The following is a 19,191-nucleotide window of genomic DNA, read 5'->3' as shown; positions in this document are numbered from 1 at the left end:
ATTTTAATAAGGTCACACCCTAGGGTACTGGGGAGTAGGACTTCAGCATCTTTGGGGGGCATACACAGTTCAGCCTGTGACAGGTGGGTTGTCTAGGTGCTCTGTATGAGGCCCATGCAGACCTCAGTGGACAGGGAACTAAGGCACACAGGACAGAGTCAGGATTTGAACCCAGTTCAGTTCAGTCACTCAGTCATGTCCAACTCTTTACGACCCCATGGACTGCAGCACACCAGGCCTCCCTGTCCATCACTCACTCCCAGTGTGTACCTAAACTCATGTCCATTGAGTCAGTGATGCCATCCAGCCATCTCATCCTCGGTCGTCCCCTTCTCCTCCTGCCCCCAATCCCTCCCAGCATCAGGGTCTTTTCCAATGAGTCAGCTCTTTGCATCAGTGGCCAAAGTATTGGAGTTTCAGCTACAACATCAGTCCTTCCAATGAACACTCAGGACTGATCTCCTTTAGGATGGACTGGTTGGATCTCCTTGCAGTCCAAGGGACTCTCAAGAGTCTTCAACACCACAGTTCAAAAGCATCAATTCTTCAGTGCTCAGCTTTCTTTATAGTCCAACTCTCATATCCATACATGACTACTGGAAAAACCATAGTCTTGACTAGATGGACCTTTGTTGGCAAAATAATGTCTCTGCTTTTTAATAGCTGTCTAGGTTGGTCATAACTTTCCTTCCAAGGAGTAGGCATCTTTTAATTTCATGGCTGCAGTCACCATCTGCAGTGATTTTGGAGCCCCCATAAATAAACTCTGCCACTGTTTCCCCATCTATCTGCTGTGAAGTGATGGGATTTGAACACAGGACTTTGCAAATCCAGAACAACATATGACTTCCCTGGTTTGGACTGACTGAGGGTTCTCTGGGGCTTCCTGTGGAATGAAGTTCATTGGTCTTCTGGGCTTTCTCAGGGCATTAGAGGCATTAGGCTTGCCAGGTGGCTCAGTGGTAAATAATTTGCATGCCAGTGAGGGAGATTTAGGTTCGATCCCTGGGTTGGGAAGATACCCCAGAGAAAGAAATGACAACCCTATCTAGTATTCTTGCTTGGAAAATCCCACAGACAGAGGAACCTGGCAGGCTACAGTCCACGGGGCTGCAAAGAATCAGACATAACTTAACAACTAAACAATAACTGGGCACAGTACCCAGCTCTAAGTACTAAGCTACCACTTTCCTGCCCTCCTTCCCTTTCTGGATGAAAGAAGATACCACCCATTTACCAGAAGGAAACTCAGAAACAAGAAGTTAGCTTGATTTGTTGACTTGGTGGTGGGGTTGCATGGGGATTTTTCTTATGTTTATTTTTATTTCCATTCCCATCCTCATGAACAGCTCAACATTCTCTTAAATGGTACAAAGGGAGCTTTTTAGAGCTTGGCTAACCAACACCCTGCTGAAAGTTGCTTGTCCCTTGGGATCCTCCTGTGTCGACAGCCTTATATGATAAGGATTTAACTCGGTTCCTATTGGGGAGCGGTTTCTACAGCACCAGAGGGCCCATGATGGAAGGGTTAGGTTGTGTGGCCTGGTTCCACGGTGACCACCAGGCGTGTGTCTGCAGAGTGAATATCACTGCGTTTTGCCAGCAAGTGCCCTGTACTGGCTTGTTGCAGGGACCCAGCGTCTTGTAGGCTGTAGCGACTTTGACGAGTGGCAGGCTTTCAACAGGAAGATTTCAAGATCAAAATTCCCAGTGGATGGAGGAATCAATCTGCCTGACTTCAGACTCTACTACAAAGCCACAGTCATCAAGACAGTATGGTACTGGCACAAAGACAGAAATATAGATCAATGGAACAGAATAGAAAGCCCAGAGATAAATCCACGAACCTATGGTCACCTTATCTTCGACAAAGGAGGCAAGGATATACAATGGAAAAAAGATAACCTCTTTAACAAGTGGTGCTGGGAAAACTGGTCAACCACCTGTAAAAGAATGAAACTAGAACACTTTCTAACACCATACACAAAAATAAACTCAAAATGGATTAAAGATCTAAATGTAAGACCAGAAACTATCAAACTCCTAGAGGAGAACATAGGCAAAACACTCTCCGACATAAACCACAGCAGGATCCTCTATGACCCACATCCCAGAATTTCAGAAATAAAAGCAAAAATAAACAAATGGGACCTAATGAAACTTAAAAGCTTTTGCACAACAAAGGAAACTATAAGCAAGGTGAAAAGACAGCCCTCAGATTGGGAGAAAATAATAGCAAACGAAGCAACAGACAAAGGATTAATCTCAAAAATATACAAGCAACTCCTCCAGCTCAACTCCAGAAAAATAAATGACCCAATCAAAAAATGGGCCAAAGAACTCAACAGACACTTCTCCAAGGAAGACATACAGATGGCTAACAAACACATGAAAAGATGCTCAACATCACTCATTATCAGAGAAATGCAAATCAAAACCACAATGAGGTACCATTATACGCCAGTCAGGATGGCTGCTATCCAAAAGTCTACAAGCAATAAATGCTGGAGAGGGTGTGGAGAAAAGGGAACCCTCTTACACTGAAAAAGAAAAAAAAAAAAAAAAAAAAAAAAATTCCCAGTGGAAAACTCCCTGAAATAAAGAGGCGTCCGTGAGTCTGAGGAAGTCAATTGCTGCTGCTGCTAAGGCTCCCCCATTTCATCTAGTTAAATTTTAATTGGATTTTTCTGATTCCTGGATCCATGTTTGCATTTCCCACAGGTTCTCTGCCAGTGGATGTGGGCAGATGTGCAGTGTGAGTCCAGAGAGAAAGATTTTCTAAAGATGGATGAGGAGACCTGTGTTCCTAGGATGTGTGGTGGCCTTAAAGACAGGGGCAGGCCACTATTTTCCTGTCTCCTCCTTGCTTCCCGTTTTCTGCTGTGGACCCTCTCATGATCCACATGTGGCTGACTGACCCGTGACCTTCTGAGGACCCAAAGACATTGGCCACAGACCAGTTCTGTGGTAATGTCACTCTTGGGGAAGGCTGGAAAGACCATAGCTTTGACTATACGGAACTTTGTTGGCAAAGTGATGTTTTTTTTAATATACTATCTGGGTTTGTCATACTTTAGCTATGGTTTTTCCAGTAGTCATGTACAGATGTGAGGGTTGGACCATAAAGAAGGCTGAGCACCTGAGAATTGATGCTTTCGAACTGTGGTGTTGGAGAAGACTCTTGAGAGACCCTTGGACAGCAAGGAGATCCAACCAGTCCATCCTAAAGGAAGTCAACCCTGAATATTCACTGGAAGGACTGATGCTGAAGCTTCAGTACTTTGGTCACCTGATGCAAAGAGCCTACCCATCGGAAAAGACCCTGGTGTTGGGAAAAACTGGAGGCAGGAGGAGAAGGGGGTGATAGAGAATGAGATGGTCGGATGGCATCACTGACTTAATGGACATGAGTTTGAGCAAACTCCAGGAGATAGTGAGGGACAGGGAAGCCTGGCGTGCTGCAGTCCGTGGGGTCAGAAAGAGTCGGATACAACTGAGCGACTGAGCAAGGGGAAGGCTGATTATGGGCCATGGAATGAATCCACTTTCTTATTTCCTTGGGGAGGGAGTGTGTTCTCCTCACCCTCCAGTGTGCCCTGCTCTCTCCGCCTGTTTTCTGCTTTCTTGAACTAATGGTTCATTAATCTGAGTCTCAGCGGTGAAGACTCCACCTGCAGTGCAGGAGATAGAGGAGATGCAGGTTCGATCCCTGGCTTGGGAAGATCCCCTGGAGGAGGAAATGGCAACCCACCCCAGTATTCTTGCCTGGAGAATGCCACGGACAGCCCCCGGGTGGACTGCAGTCACGGGCTTGCTGAGAGTTGGACGTGAGTTAGTGGCTGAGCAGCAGCAGAGTCTGGGTCTGTGTGACTCTGCAGAGTGGAAGGCTTGCAAGCGGTTTTCCTCCAACCACAACAGAAAACAAGAAAACCGGCTTAGTCCCTGGGATAAATTTAGTTACTGAAACACTTACCTTCTGCCTTAGCCCCAGATAAGATTAGCAGAGTTCTGTAAGAGAATCCAGCAACTGTTGATAGCCTAATGAGGCTCTGAAAGGGGGTGACAGATGGCCGGCTTTGCATAATCGCATTGCGAGATCAGAGTCCACAGTGAACAAAACGCCCGCTTCTCGTGGCATATGGGGGACAGTGTCCCCTCAACAAGCTTAAGGAACCATGCCTTGGATTTCCTCTTGTCCTGAGGATTCAGCAGGCAGATGTTGATTAAGGGGAGGCCAAGAGCCAGGTGCACCAGGGGTTGGGAGCTGATGCAAGCTCTCTGGCCCGCCCCTTTGTCTCCCCATAAAGAGGCCCTGAATAGCAAGCGGGATTCTGTGGGTTGTAAACGTTCAATACTTAGTTGTAGCAAATTAGGTATAATTTGATGCCTGAAAAGAGTGTGTTATGATCCAGGACAGAAAGTGTCTAAATGAAAGTGAGAAATAAGGAAGGGCTTTTTTGCGAAGGTTGTAAGGGTTTATGTAAAACATTTGTGCCGAATACCGACATGCAAAGCTTGACATCTTTGGGTCCATACACCTGCAGCCTTCACTTGCAAGCTGAATGGAGCCCATCGTGACCTTACTGGCTGCAGTTTGTAAGCATAGACGATACTTGCATGTAGTAGGTGTTCAGTGAAAGTGTGTTTTAAAAATTGCATAGGAGCTGCTGTATTGAGAAGCCTGATGAAATAGGCAGGCTCATCCCTTTTAAAGGAGTTTTACAGGCTCCCCAGGGGTGGGGGGTGGGGGCTGACTTTCCATGTGAGGAGCTGGAATCCACTGGGTACTGTCTTTCACTTTGAACTTGAGCTGATGGAACTGTCTTGCCCAGCTGACCCGTTTGACTCTTCTATTGATTTCCATTTTGCCAAGGAGGCACTATTGCTTTGTCTTATTATTTATTTCTCTGTGCTCCTTGACTGCCCCCAAGCTCCACTTCCTGCCTTCAGTGATGTACAAGGCCATTAAGCAAAAGTGTGGTTTGCAGGTCGGGTTGTGGCTGTAGCAGCTCCAAGGAGCTGGTGGGCAGCGGGCTGCACTTGTGATTGGATTCGGTTGGTAAACTGGTTTGTGCACCACCTAGGAGTCTTGTTGAGCAAGTTTACCAGCCTTTCTGCAACTGTCTCTGAACACAAAAGGAGAATTCTTTGTTTCATGTTCAGTCTTGTTTAACTCCCAAGCCTCACTGTCCCCAGTGTGGGAGCTTAATAGTCTAAATTTGTGATTAGTTAAGAAAAAACGCCAGGAGCACATAGACTAGGGGTTATTGTCATGTGGCAAGATGTGAGAGATGTTTAATTTTTTTCTTTGTGCTTTTGTGAATTTCCCCAAATTTCTACAACAAAAAAGTGTTCATTTTGTAATCAAGAGGATCAAAACCAAAAAACATGGGATAGCTTTAGGAGGACAAACTGAGACTGGGTCTTATTTTGGGGGGAAAGATTTTGGGAGAAGCTGTTCTTTGTAACTGTTCCCTTCATGTGATTTTGGGGGTCCCATTGGGCTTGTTAAACATGGGTCATCAAAGGTGATAAATTATTCTGTCTCAAATGGAAAGTCTCCTGTTACAGTCTACAGGCACCACATGTATCAGGCTATTAAAATACTTGACCCAATGCAGATAGTTTCTCCACAGATTAGAGAGATCAGAAATGTTTTGCCAGAGGATTTGGTTGTTTTGAAGTAGCAGAAACTAGCAAGGGAATACGGCTGCTGCTGTTATATTTGATTGCAACACAGTCGTATGATGTAATTTTGTGACTTGTTTTTTCTAGGCTTCAATAGACTAGGGATGATCCAGTCTTCATGGGTTAGGGAATCTTCATGGATTAGGAAATATTAGGAGGGAAGGTTCGGGATTGAAATGGGTGACAGTGCGTTAAAAAAGAGAATTCTGCCATTTGCAACAACATGAGTAAGCCTCGAGGACGTTACGCTGCGTGATAAGAGCCGGTCACAGGAGGACTCGAGCCACACACCACGTACGTGATGAATCTAAGATCGTCAGACTTAGGGGAGGGGAGAGCGGGGTGCTGGTTGCCAGGTCCTGGGGGGTGGGGAAATGAGCAGATATTAGTCAGAGGGCACGAAGTGTCAGTTATACAAGGTGAGTAGGTCCTAGAGGCCTACCATACAGCATCAAATGCCTGTGGTTAACAATCTGTCTACTTAAACATTTGTCAAGAGGGTGGATCTTATGTTAAATGTTCTTACCCCATTATATGTATATATGTATTAATATTGGGTTGGCCAAAAGTTTCCTTTGGGTTTTCCCATAACATCTTATGGAAAAAACCCCAATGGAAACTTTTGGCTGACCCAGTAAAAGGCGGAGAGGGAACTTGTGTTGGACATGTTTGTGGATAGATTATGGTGATGGTTTCATGGGTGTATACTTATCTTTGAAACATTGTTGCATATGTTAATTATGTACAGCTTTCTGTATGTTAAAAAGAGGGTGACAGGTTTCTAGAAAGAGCCAAGCAGCATGGGGAGAGCAGATTAGCACACGGATGGACCCATCAGGCGGGTGAGTGGGCAGTCCTGGAGCAGTCGGGTCCCATTTCACAGATTTCACTTCCGAGTCAGGGTCCAGGGAAGAGTTCCGGGTGCCCCCCCCGGACTCTGTTGGTCTTGGCCGTGGAGGGGGAGCAACAGTCCTTTCCTGTGCACCCCAGATGCCCTCGAGGCTGGTGTTTCACTTGACAACTGTATCAGGTCTTAAAGCCAAGCTCTTTGTTGAGGCTTTCACTATTATTATTATTAATTTATCCATTTGGCTGTGCAGGGTCTTAGCTGCGGCTTGCAGGCTCTTTCGTTGTAGCATGTGGGGTCTAGTTTCCTGACCTGGGATCGAATTTGGGCCCCCTGCATTGGAAGCATGGAGTATTAGCCACTGGGCCACCAGGGAAGTCCCACCTTTGCTGAGTCTTGGTTGTCCTTCTTTCCTGGTGTCTTTTGCCCTTTTATTTCATACCCTGGAATCACCCCTTTTCTCAAAGAACTTAATTCTAATCGCTGTGCACAACTGCCACGCCGAAAGGCCAGATAAACGGACGGCCAGGTAGATGGAAATGCTGGGAAGTTTTCAGAAGAGCGTTTCACCGTACCCACAGCAACACATGGCTGTACGTAGGGCAGTCCCTGAGCTGGAACTGGCTGCCATGGTGGCGTTGCAGAGCAGGATTCTTGCTGTCACGTATTTTGAGCATTACGTCACCCTGCTTGGAGGTTCATGATGGCAGGATCCCTACATTAAGTTTGAGCCAAAGCAGACGGCTTGGTTCCCATCCAAGGATTATTTATGGAGTGGCTAGAAGAACATGTCAGGGTTCAGCAGGGTGGACATTTATGTTCAAATGTGTTTAGGATTTGTCAGTTGGGGGATGGGGTTAGGAAAAGTTTCTATACTTACTTTAGGAAGCCAGCTGCAGAAACTCCCGACCATTAACATTTTCATAGTTTAAAACAATTGTGGTAAAAAACATGTAACATAAAATTGGCCATCTTAACTGTTTTTAAGTGTCCAGTTCAGTAGGTATTAAGTGTATTCACATTAGACAGTCATCACTACTATCCAATGCCAGAGTTCTTTGCATCTTGGAAAGCTGAAAGCCTGTACCCAATAAAGAATTTTCAGTTTTGGAGTGAAGACCAAATAAAAATAAAAAAAAAAAAATTCTCCTTTTGATTCCAGCATGAATGTGAGCAGGGCAGCCAGTCTGGCATTGTGACTCCGCAGCTGAACAGAGCCACTGTCATACGCTCTGTCGTTTCTTGGCTTCCTGAGATGCCGAGGGTCCTTGTGTGGGCTGCCTTGCTCCCATGTATCGGGGACACGATGTGCAGGTGAGGGCCTGGTGGCTGCCTGCCCCGTTTTCGACAGCTGACTCTGGAATCCCTCCCTTGTGATGGCCTTGAAGCCCTCCTCTCTGGACCATCATGGTTACCCTGTGGCCTTGCCCATCGAGCTGCTGCGTTCTCTGAAAATAGCACCGGCAGCTCCTGGGTTTAGTGGAAATGTGTGGACTCCTAAGGGAACCACATGAAAAGAGTATCGACTTCTATAAAATGCTTTGTAAAAAAAAAATTGAAATTGTGTAATTTGGGTTATGGATTTTACTTCAAAGAGGGGAATTCTCAACATCCTCATGTTGAGAATGCAAATACCCCAACCTTCATCTTCCCTCTTTGACAGTCAGGAGAGAGAACTTCAGACTTCCTTGGTAGCTCCGCTGGTAAAGAATCTGCCTACAATGCAGGAGACTCCAGTTCCATTCCTGGGTCAGGAAGATCCCCTGGAGAAGGGATAAGCTTACCCACTCCAGTATTCTGGGGCTTCCCTGGTAGCTTAGATGGTAAAAGAATCCACCTGCAATGTGGGAGACCTGGGTTTGATCCCTGAGTGGGGAAGGTTGCATGGCAACCCACTCTAGTATTTTTGCCTGGAGAATCTCCATGGACAGAGAACCCTGGTGGGCTACCATCCATGGGGTGGCAAAGAGTCGGACATGACTGAGCGATTAAGCACAGCACAGCCCAGAAGAACTTCATGTACTCCTTTATGGTTATTTGTCACTTTTCAAAGCTCAGAGTTTTCCCCTTTATTCTGGTTCTTCGTCTGCTTTCCCCACTCCAAAACACGGACAACAGCCAAACCACACAGCCCTGACATGAAGACAGAGATGTAGCCCAGATCGGTTTCCTGATGGGGGGTTAGGGTGCTGAGCTGGTGTCTGGTGAGTGTGCTGTGACCTTGAAGCTTGTGTGCTGTGGTCAGAGGCCCTTTACTGGAGAGGTGGAAGTGTTTGTCATGGGGTTGCTTAGGGCCGTAGTTGTGGCATGCAAGCTGTTAGTTGTGACATGTGGGATCTAGTTCCCCCACCAGGGATTGAACCTCGGCCCCCTGCATTGGGAGCTCGCAGTCTTAGCCACTGGACTACCAGGGAAGTCCCCCTGTCCCCCCCCTCCCCGTTTTTTAAGTAATTGATTAATTTATCTGACTGCATCAGGTCATTGTTGTCTTGTGCGGGATCTTTGGTTGCAGTGAGCAGTCTCTCTAGTTGTGGCTCATGGGCTCCGCAGCTGTGGTGGGCAGGCTCAGTTGCCCTGGGGCTTGTGGGATCTTAGTTCTCTGACCAGGGATTGAACCCGAGTCCTCTGCATTGGAAGGTGGATTCTTAATCACCAGACCACTAGGTAAGTCCCTCAGATACATTGTTCCTAAGCCACCAAGAGGATCTGCTTTCTTTAATGCAGGAGGAGAAAAAAGGACTTTAGGCTTTCTGGTTTTCTGACTTTCATTAAAATACTTTTCGTGATGGATGGGTGTCGCTGTTTTTCAAAATGGGTTTATTACACGCTGGTGCTCTTACTGCTAAGAGCACAGAAGTTTGTCACTGTGGCCAGCAGTAAGTCTCCAGGCCCAGCATAGAGGTTAGAGAGCCAGGAGGCCATGGGAAGCCTTCTCCAAGCACTCTTTCTTTTTCCCAGGACAGAGGCTATGATTTCATCTTAAACTTGGTTCCATCCACTTGCGTGGAATCCAGCCAGAAGGAAAGAATAGCAGCAAATTTTTCCTCCGTCCCTCTTTGGGCCCTAATTATAAAATTTGTCACTCAGTAGCTATCTCAGCCTGAGTTGCTGTTCTGATTGGTTAAAGATAGGAGTGTTGTGCTCATGGGACCCCAGGAGGGTTTCCCTGGAACTCCAGAGGAGCCACATGGAACTGCCTGGGAAGCAGGGACCCCAGAAAACCCCCAAGCGCTGCCCTGCTTTTGTTGGGGGGAACTTTTTCCTCTCCATGGGAATTCTCCAGGCAAGAATACTGGAGTAGGTGGCCATTTCCTTTTCTAGGTATGCATATGTCCCCTCCCTTTTGGACCTCCCTCTCACCTCCCACCTCGCTATGTCCTTTTCTTTTTAATAAACTTTATTTTTAGACTAGTTTTAGGTTTAGAGAAAAATTGAGAAGATAGTAGATCGAGTTCTCATACACCCCCCACGCAGTGTCTACTATTATTGACATGTTAGTTTGCTGTGTTTAGTTGCAGTTAACCAACTGGTACTGATCAGTTACTGTGATCGGCAGAATAATGACTGGAACCTGGCCTTCACATGGCAAGAGGGATTAAGAGCATGGTAGGATTTAGGTTGCTCATCAGTGGACCTTAAACTCGAGAGATTGTCCAGGTAGGTGCAGCGTTATCACAAGGGTTCTTAAAGCCAGAAGCGGGACTCTGAAAAGAGACCTAGAGAGATGGCAGCGTGGGGAACTTGTCCGGCTGTTTCTGGCTTTGAATATAGAGGAGGGGCCGTGAGCCAAGTAAAGTGAGAGGCCTTTTAAAGCTGGACAAGGCAGGCAAATGAATTCTCACCTAGAGCCCCTAGAAAGAGGGCATCTGTTGACACCTTGATTTCTGCTCAGATCAGCTTTAGACTTCTGATGTACAGAACTGTAAGAGAGGAATCTTTTTTCTGGGGTGTGGATCATTTTTAAAGTCTTCACTGAATTTGCTACAGTATTGCTTCTGTTTTCGGTTTTGGTTTTTTGGCTGTGACACATGTGGGATGGTAGCTCCCGACCAGGGATCAAACCTGCACCCCCTGCATGGGAAGGTGAAGTCTTAGCCACTGGAATATCAGGGAAGTTCCAATACGTTTTTTTGTTTTAAGGTATTATGTGGTAACTTGGTGCAGAAGCAGTAGAAAACGAACATGATGATTGTTACCAAAGTCCATCTTTTCTTTAGTTTTCTTTCTGCCTGTGGATACATTTAGTTGTCATTTGGGTTGTAACAGGTTCTCAGACTTCCCCTTGTTTTGACCCTGACAGTTTTGAGGAGTGTACTGGTCAGACATTTTGTGGAATGTTCCTTAATTGGAATTTGTCTGAAGTTTTTCTCATGACTCGAATGGGGTTAAATTAAGGGTGTTTGGGAGGAGAAATGGGGTAAAGTGCTATTCTTATTGCATCCTGTCAGAGGATTATGACTGAAATTGACCTTTATCACCTGGCCAAGGTATTGCTTGCCAAGTTTCTCCACTGAAAGGTTACTGCCTCCACTTCCCATACTGTGGGACTTTTTCTTTTTTTCTCTTTTTTTTTTGAGCACTTTTTAAACTTTTCAGCCACTACAAGGTGCTCTAGGATCATCTTATATATTTCCTGCTCCAGATCTAGAATCAGCCATTTTTCCCAAGAGTCCCAGTTCCTTTTACTGGAGGTTGGTAGAAACCAAGACCTGGGTGCTGGGTGTGTGCTCCTGGCTTCTGGGTCGTCTCTGCTAACAGAGCAAGGAAATCTATGTATATACACACACAAACCTTTGCATATACACACATCAGCAAGTGTTTCTGTATGTAGCCGTCTGTATCTGTGGTTGACTAAACGTCACTCATACCTGTGTCTCTGACTCTTAAGTGCTGCATCTTTAATTTGGCGGCAGTGATCGCCGTCGCTGCACGCGGGCTTTCTCCAGGCGGGAGAGCAGGGCTCCACTCTCGGGTGGCGTGCGCGGGCTTCTCGCCGCGGTGGCCTCTCTCGTTCTGGGGCTCAGCCTCCAGGCGCACGGGCTTCAGCAGCTGTTGGCACAGGGGCCTAGTTGCCTCACAGCAGACGGGATCTCCCCAGACCAAGGATCAGACCCTGTCCCCTGCACTGGCAGGTGGATTCTTAACCACTGGTCCATCAAGGAAGTCCTAATTACCGTATTTCTTGGCTCTTTGCCTTGCTTACCTGTAAACTCCCACTCCAGTTAGTGAAAGTTTGTTGCTGAATCCACGAAAAGACATCGGGATTCTTGGCTTCCAGAGAAGAATTCAATCCGGGGCCAGAGACGAGGCTTGATCGCTCAGAGCTTTTGTGTAATAAAGTTTTATTAAAGTATAAAGGAGATAGAGAAAGCTTCGGACATAGACATCAGAAGGGGATAGAAAGACTACCCACTTGCTTGTGTTAGCAATGGAGTTATATACTCTCCAGTGAATCCAAAGAATGTCTGGAGGTTGTAAAGACCTCACCAGACCTACTCCCATAATTTACATTTTAAGATAACAGAATTAGCCAGAAGGTTTAATCCAGAGACTGTCCTCAGGCAGGATACATTATTGTTATATAATCCTTGTAAAGACCAGACCTACTCCCATAATTTACATTTTAAGATAACAGGATTAGCCAGGAGGTTTAATCCAGAGACTGTCCTCAGGCAGGATACATTATTGTTATATAATCCTTGTAAAGACCAGACCTACTCCTATAATTTACATTTTAAGATAAAAGGATTAGCCAGAAGGTTTAATCCAGAGACTGTCCTCAGACAGGATACATTATTGTTATATAATCCTAAGGAATGTAGAGGAAAAAAAGCTTGTCCTTTCTTCCTCCTTGAGAATTCCAGACCCCTCTCTCCTTGGGGACCCCTGGACTTCTTATTGACCTGCCTAGGAAATGACTGTCTCAGTTAGGAACCTGGCTGTCACCTTCCATCATCCTTTTTCTTAATTGTTGGTTTCTAGTATTCCAGAAATGTATCAGAATTGTTAGCAGTGGACTCTGTGGAGTATAGTATGTAAGCACGTTTCTTTGACCTTTCTTCCTAAAGACTCTGTTCATTTCCACAGTTACTTAAGTCAAACCCTTTTCCTATATACCCTTCACTCTCATTTCATAACTTGTAATACAATTAGATTTTTTTTTTTTTTGGTCATATTCTGCATTCACTTGGGAACCCCTGGACCTCCTAAATGATTTTTTTTTTTCAAAATTTGCAAACATGAAAGTTCATTCTTTATGCTGGAAACATCAGTGGATTTTGACAAAGGCACTGTGTCATGTGTATACAATTAGAGTATCAAACAAAATAGTTTCACCACCCTAAAATTCCCCCACATTTGACTAATTCAGCCCCTTCTTGGTAATCACAGATTTTTCTGCCCTTGCTGTATTTCCCTTCCCCATTCCCCCCCCCCCCCCCAGAATAATAAGAATCGTTCAGAATGTAGCCTTTTCAGGAGGACTTCTTTCACTTAGTGATACGGATTTAAGGTCTCTCTTTTCATGGCTTGGTAATTTGCTTCTTTTCATCACTGAAAAATACTCCATTGAATTATGTACCACAGTTTGATTATCTCTTCACCTGTTGAAGGACATCTTGGTAGTTTCCAATTTGGGATAATTATGAATACAACTTCTATAAGTATTTGTGTGCAGGTTTTTGTGTGGGTGTGAATTTTCAAAACAGTTGGATGAATACTTAAGAGTGTGATTGCTCTGGTATAAGACTACGTGTAACTCATCAAGAACAACCAGACTGTCTTCCAAAGTGACTAACCTAAGCATTCCCATTGGCAATGCATAAGTTCCTGTTGCTGGCATCCTTGTCAGCAATTGGCATGTGATACATTTTGAGTTAATCTTTGAAAGGTATAAGATCTGTGTCTTAGGTTTGTATTCTTTCATATGGATGTCCAGTTGTTTCAGAACCATTTGTTGAAAGGACTATCCTTCATTGAATTACTTTTGCTCCTTTGTCAAAGATCAGTTAATTGTACTTGTAGGATATATTTGTGAGGTCTGATTCTGTTCCATTGACCTGTGTATTTTATTGCACATACCACACTGTCTTAATTACTATAGCTTGGTACACTAGTTAAGTCTTGAAATTGTATAGCATGAGTCCTCCAACTGTGTTCTTCTTCAGTAGTATTATTATTGACTCCTCTGGGTCTTTGTCTTTTCAAGTAGACTTTTTAATCAATTTATTAGTATCTACAAAATGGCTTGCCAAGATTATGGTTGTGTTGCCTTGAATCTGTAGATCAGGTTGGGATGACTTGACATCTTAACAGTACAGAATCTTTCAGCCCAAGAACATGGATTATGTTTCCATTTGTTTAGATCTTCTTTGAGTCCTTTCATCAGAGTTTTGTAGTTTTTGGCATATAGATCCTGTACATATTTGGATTTCTACCTGATAAAAACATCTTTTGCTATTGTCAGTGGTATTTACATTCTTGTCAAATTCCAATTGTTCATTGCTGGTATTTGGGAAAGCACTTGTCATTTGCCCTTCTGTCTGACAGCCTTTCTATGTTTGCTTATTACTTAAGTTTTTTTTTGTTTTTTTTTGGTTAATGATTCTTTGGGATTTTTCTGTAAAAACAAGCATGTCATCTGTGAACAAAGGCAGTTTTGTTTCTTCCTATTGATTCATCAGTTTCTTTAATAGATACAGATCTATTCAAGTGATTTAGCTCTCTTTGAGTTTTTTTGGTAATTTGTGTCTTTCAAGAAATTGGTACATCTTCCTGTAAATTATCAAATTTGTGAGTATAGAATTGTTCATACATTCCTTTATTATTTTTTTAATATCTCAGGGAACATTTCTGATATTGGTAATTTGTATCTTACCTCCTTTTTCCTTCCTTAGTCTAGCTAGAGGCTTGTCACTTTTATTGATCTTTTCAAATAATTAGATTTTGGTTTTATTGAATTTTTTTTTTTTGCTATTATTTTTCTATTTTGAATTATGTTGGTTTTTTTTGGCTCAAGTTTTTATTAGTTTCTTCTGCTTTCTTTAGGGTTATGTTGCTCTTCTTTCTGTAGTTTCCTAAAGGAGAAGCTTAGAGTATTCTAGTGTTAGAGCTGAACCCAGAAGTTCCCTCATCACTTTTTAACTGCTGCTCTTCCCACCTTCTTCCAGGTGAAGGGGCCAGGTTGGCTGTGTTGGTGTAAAACTTGCTGCCCATTGCAAAAGCTCCTGAGTCTTGAGTCTTTCCAAACAGAAAGACTTCTGTGTGCTACAGATACACAATGGAATAGTACTCAGTCATAAAAAAGAATGCAATGATGCCATTTTCAGTAACGTGGATGGACCTAGAGATTATCATACTAAGTAAATCCAAGAAAGACAAATATTATAGCACTTAAATGTAGATGCTAAACTACGACGTGAATGAGCATATCTATGAAACAGAGACACACTCACAGACGTGGAGGGGGAGGGTGGGCTCGGGAGGGCTGGACTGGGAGTTTGAGGCTAGCAGAAGCCAGCGATTATACATAGGATGGATAAATAACAAGGTTCTACTGTATATGGTTAATCTGGACTGTTTACAATAGCCAAGACATGAAAGCAACCTAAGTGTCCCTCAGTAGTTGAATGGTTAAAGAAGACGTGGTCCATATATACAGTGGAGTATATTCCTCAGTCACCAAAGAAATGAAATAATGTCATTTGCAGCATCATGGATGACCTGGAGATTACTATACTAAATGATTACTTCAAGTCAGAAAGAGAAATATCTTATGGTGGCGCTTATATGCGGAATCTAAAATGGGATAGAAATGAACATATCTTCAAAACAAACTCACAGACATAGAGAGCAGACTTGTGGTTGGTGGGGAGGAGAGGGGGATTAGGAGTTTGGGGCTAGCAGATGGAAACTGTAGGGAACGGATAGGGCAGGAATAGAGACGTAGATGCAGAGTGAGGGAAAGAGCGGGCGGGACCGACCTGGAGAGTGGGCTTGACATATGATACACGTTCCACATGTAATAGATGGCTGGTGGAAGGTCATTGTCAAACCGGGATCTCAGCCTGGGGTCTGTGACCACCTAGAGGGGCGGGAAGGGGGCTGGGTTGGAGGAGGGAGGCTCCACGGCTGATTCTTGTTGTGTGGCAGAAACCAACACAACCTTGTAAAGCAATTATTCTCCAACAAAAAATAAATAAATTTTAAAAGTGCACAAAATCTCGTTGAATAGCACAGGGAGCTATATTCAGTATCTTGTTATAAACCATAATGGAGAAGAATATGAAAAAAAAGTGTATGTATGTCTACCGGAATCACTTTGCTGTACAGAGTAAATGAACACATTATAAACCAACTATCCTTCTATAAAATTTAACACAATTTTTTAAAAAATTTAAAAAAAAAAGGCAGCTGGTGCTGTCACTGCCCCGCCTTCCCGGCGGGCTGCTGGCTGTCCGTCCCAGTGCTCACACGCGCCTTGTCCTTTTGTCTCTTGAAGGTCGCCTGGTGGGTGCCCTGGACGCGGTGCTGGATTCCAACGCCCGGGTTGCTCCGTTTCGAATTCTGCTCCAGGTGCCCGGCTCCCAGGTGTATTCCCCCATAGCATGTGGTGAGTTACTGAGCGGATCGGACGTTTACTGGGCCGTGGCCACGGGTGAGTTTCACCCCAGGTGGAGCGTTCCCACCTTGAGGTCTGAGCATGGGTATCTGCATGCTGGTGATGCTTGAAGGTAACTCGTCGTTCCTCATCCACTGCTCTGAGCTTTCTCCTTTCTCTCAACCATCAGAAGCACGTAGTGGTCCCGAAGGGTGGACAGCCAGGTTGGACGGACGGTCCAAGTGGTGTGTGGTTCCCGGAGGAACCCAGCCGTTTGCTTTTCCGTCTTGTGTCTGACATAACACAGGAGTCCCAGGTGCGAGTGTGTGCCGTGATGGTGCAGGGGAAGCGTCCCGGGCTGGGTCTGTCTCAGGCTCATCTTGGTCCTTGTTCCACGTGTGCACTGAATCCCTGGACAGCTGGGCTCCGCAGGAGTTTAGAAACCACCTTCCCATCCTCTGAGTTTCAGCTGCTCCCACACGCACCATTCTGCGCTCTGCCGGGACACTCAGGTCCTCTGGGAATCTTGGCATCGTGAGAAGCCCCTTCTGTTAAAAAACAAACCTGAGATATGTCTTTTTATTTATCTTCCAAACACCACAGAAACTTTATTCACACGACCCATGTGAGATTTCTGAACCTGTGCCAATGAGGCAGGACAAGCCCTTTTCTCTCAGGCTTGTTACTGACATGTAAGTTAACACAAATGCAAGTCAAGCTTACACACTGTTGACAGATAACTCCAGTCCCTATTTTAGTACCATCACGGGGATGCTCAAAGGGCACTCGGTGAGATGTCTCTTTTTAATTACGCAAGTAATCTTTACACTTCAGAAATTAGAAAATGGGTGAGAAAGAAGGAAAAAGAAGTCATCTATAACATCTTATCCAGGGTAATCACTCTGTGTCTACATGTGTTTCTACACAGAGGTTTCCAGTTGTGGTTTTTTTTTTCTCTCTTAAACAATTGAAGGTGTCAGTCACTTGGTCATGTCCTACTCTTTGCAACACCATGGACTGTAGCCTGCCAGACTACTCTGTCCATGGCATTCTTCAGGCAAGAATACTGAAGTGGGTTGCCATCCCCTTCTCCAGGGGATTTTCCTGACTGAGGGATTGAACCCTGATCTCCCACACTGCAGGCAGATTCCTGACCATGTGAGCCACCAGGAAAGCCCGCATTTTAGTAACTACTGTCAAATTTCAGTGTCACCTTACATTCTCTAATGACATCAGATTACTTTTTTTCTTGGAAAAAATACAGGAAAGGGTAAAGAAGAAAATTGTCATCTTATACCCACCATTTATTACTAACCACTGTTAACATCTTGGAACATTTTTTCCCCAGCTTGTTTGTTTGGACAAATCATTCTGTATTTGCATAAAGTGATAAAATGATGCATGCTCAATATAATCAATTAGCCCTGGAAAATACAAAGAAAAAAATATATCTTCTTCCCTGCTCTGCCCCGCCACCAGCATCCTAGCCAACCAACCTCCCGCGACACTGGTTGATGACTTTTTTCCTTCCTTTCTTTTGTTTTTTTGTATTTTTGGCCATGCTGAGCTTGCTGCCCCATTCAGGGATTGCTCCCAGGACCGTGGCAGTGAAAGCTCCGAGTCCTAACCACTGGACCACCAGGGAATTCCCAGCACCACTTTCTAATGCATCTACACAAGTCCAGGAATAGTTGGGAAGAACAGTAGATGGTGCAGCTTGTCCAAAAGTGCCAGTTGACAATACAAATATTGTTTTTAGTGGATTTCAATAAAAGGAAAGCTGCTGAAGTGAAATGAAAAAACTGTTAAACTTCAAAGAAATATCCCTTGAACACTGATTGCCGGGTTTCTAACCGTTCCTTGAAGGTCAAGGGGATAGATGTTGGAATGTGTGACAGGGTCAGAATTGTAGCTTTTGAAGACAGTGTTTCTACTCAGTGTTCACTGACTCACCTCCCAAAGGACAAGGATGCTATCAGTCTTCTCATCCGTCCCCTGCTGCCCCAGGCTCTCATTTTAAGAAGTTTTACTATTAATTGTACGCTGTGATTCTCATTCTGTTCGGTAACTGTGCTCCTCAACATCATTTGGCTCAGTTCTCTATGTAAATCGATTCTGTGCTTCCATCAGGTATGGCTTTCCCAACATAGCATCTTTTATTTTGGCTCCTTTCATAGTTGTTGGTATTCCTGTTTTCTTTCCCTAATGATATCTCACATGGTTGCCATGCCCTGGTTGGTATGATGGGTTCTGACCAGTCTCTGGGGCTTGGTGGCCATCACTTTGGGTCTTGCAGTATTTTTGTGGCGAGGGGAGAAACCTCAGGCTGGCCTGATGCACCCTACCCACCACCCTGCGCCTTGTGGGTGATGTGCTTTTCATGGGTATAACTGCTTTTTTTATCTCTGAGGTTTCGCAACATTAGTCACTTTAGTAACTCCCTTAAAATCTGTTACTCCCTGGAACACTTTGTGTTGCATTTTTCTGAAACTCCCATGTGCTCTTCCAGGACTTAAGATTGATTTCTTTAATCATTTCAGGAAACTTTCTTAATATCATTCTGTGTATGTCTTACATTGTAAAAAATGCATTTTATATTCTGTTGATTGGATTTCCCACTTCAAGGACACTTTCTGTTGGACAGCTGTTGTCTGTTTTTCATTTCTGCTTTTCTTTTTTTTTTTTGATGAAAAGAGATCTTTGATAAAAGAATTGACTGTACAGGAACACCCCCCTTTCACAGTATTCCTTTTTACTTCTTAGGTGCGTTAGGTTATGCTGTAAGATTTCCTGGTTACAGCACTAAAGGGCAGAAAAAGGAATGTACAGAAGGCAGTATTTCTGTTAGGTGCAGTAAGCGTGGGCTTCCGCAATGACTCAGTGGTAATCTGCCTGCCAATGCAGGAGGCATGGGTTCGATCCCTGGGTTGGGAAGATGCTCTGGATGAGAGCATGGCAACCCACTCCAGTATTCTTGTCTGAAACGTCCTGTGGACAGAGGAGCCTGGCGGGCCACAGTCCCTGGGGTCGCAAAGAGTCGGACAGAGCGACTGAGCAC

The 19,191-nt window shown here is 44.5% G+C and overlaps 1 protein-coding gene across 5 annotated transcripts in view; it reads left to right on the top strand.

Moving 5' to 3' along the window:
- TBC1D8 (TBC1 domain family member 8) overlaps positions 1 to 19,191 on the top strand; it is a 143,160-nt gene that overhangs the window by 34,579 nt on the left and 89,390 nt on the right. For 2 of the 5 annotated variants that reach the window (XM_070475029.1, XM_070475015.1), the window contains exon 2: positions 16,035 to 16,145. The exons of 1 other annotated variant lie outside the window; for it this stretch is intronic. In XM_070475029.1, coding sequence (XP_070331130.1) covers positions 16,035 to 16,145 — 111 coding nt within the window. Of the gene's footprint in view, positions 1 to 16,034; positions 16,191 to 19,191 lie in introns of all 5 variants that reach the window. 2 more of the 5 variants (XM_070475004.1, XM_070475034.1) reach the window with 1 other exon arrangement.

The sequence above is a fragment of the Odocoileus virginianus genome, chromosome 2 (genome assembly GCF_023699985.2).
Source record: "Odocoileus virginianus isolate 20LAN1187 ecotype Illinois chromosome 2, Ovbor_1.2, whole genome shotgun sequence".
In the NCBI taxonomy this organism is placed as follows: Eukaryota; Metazoa; Chordata; class Mammalia; order Artiodactyla; family Cervidae; genus Odocoileus; species Odocoileus virginianus.
The sequence above is the reverse complement of the archived record's forward strand: the minus strand, read 5'-3'. Positions and strand labels throughout refer to the sequence as shown.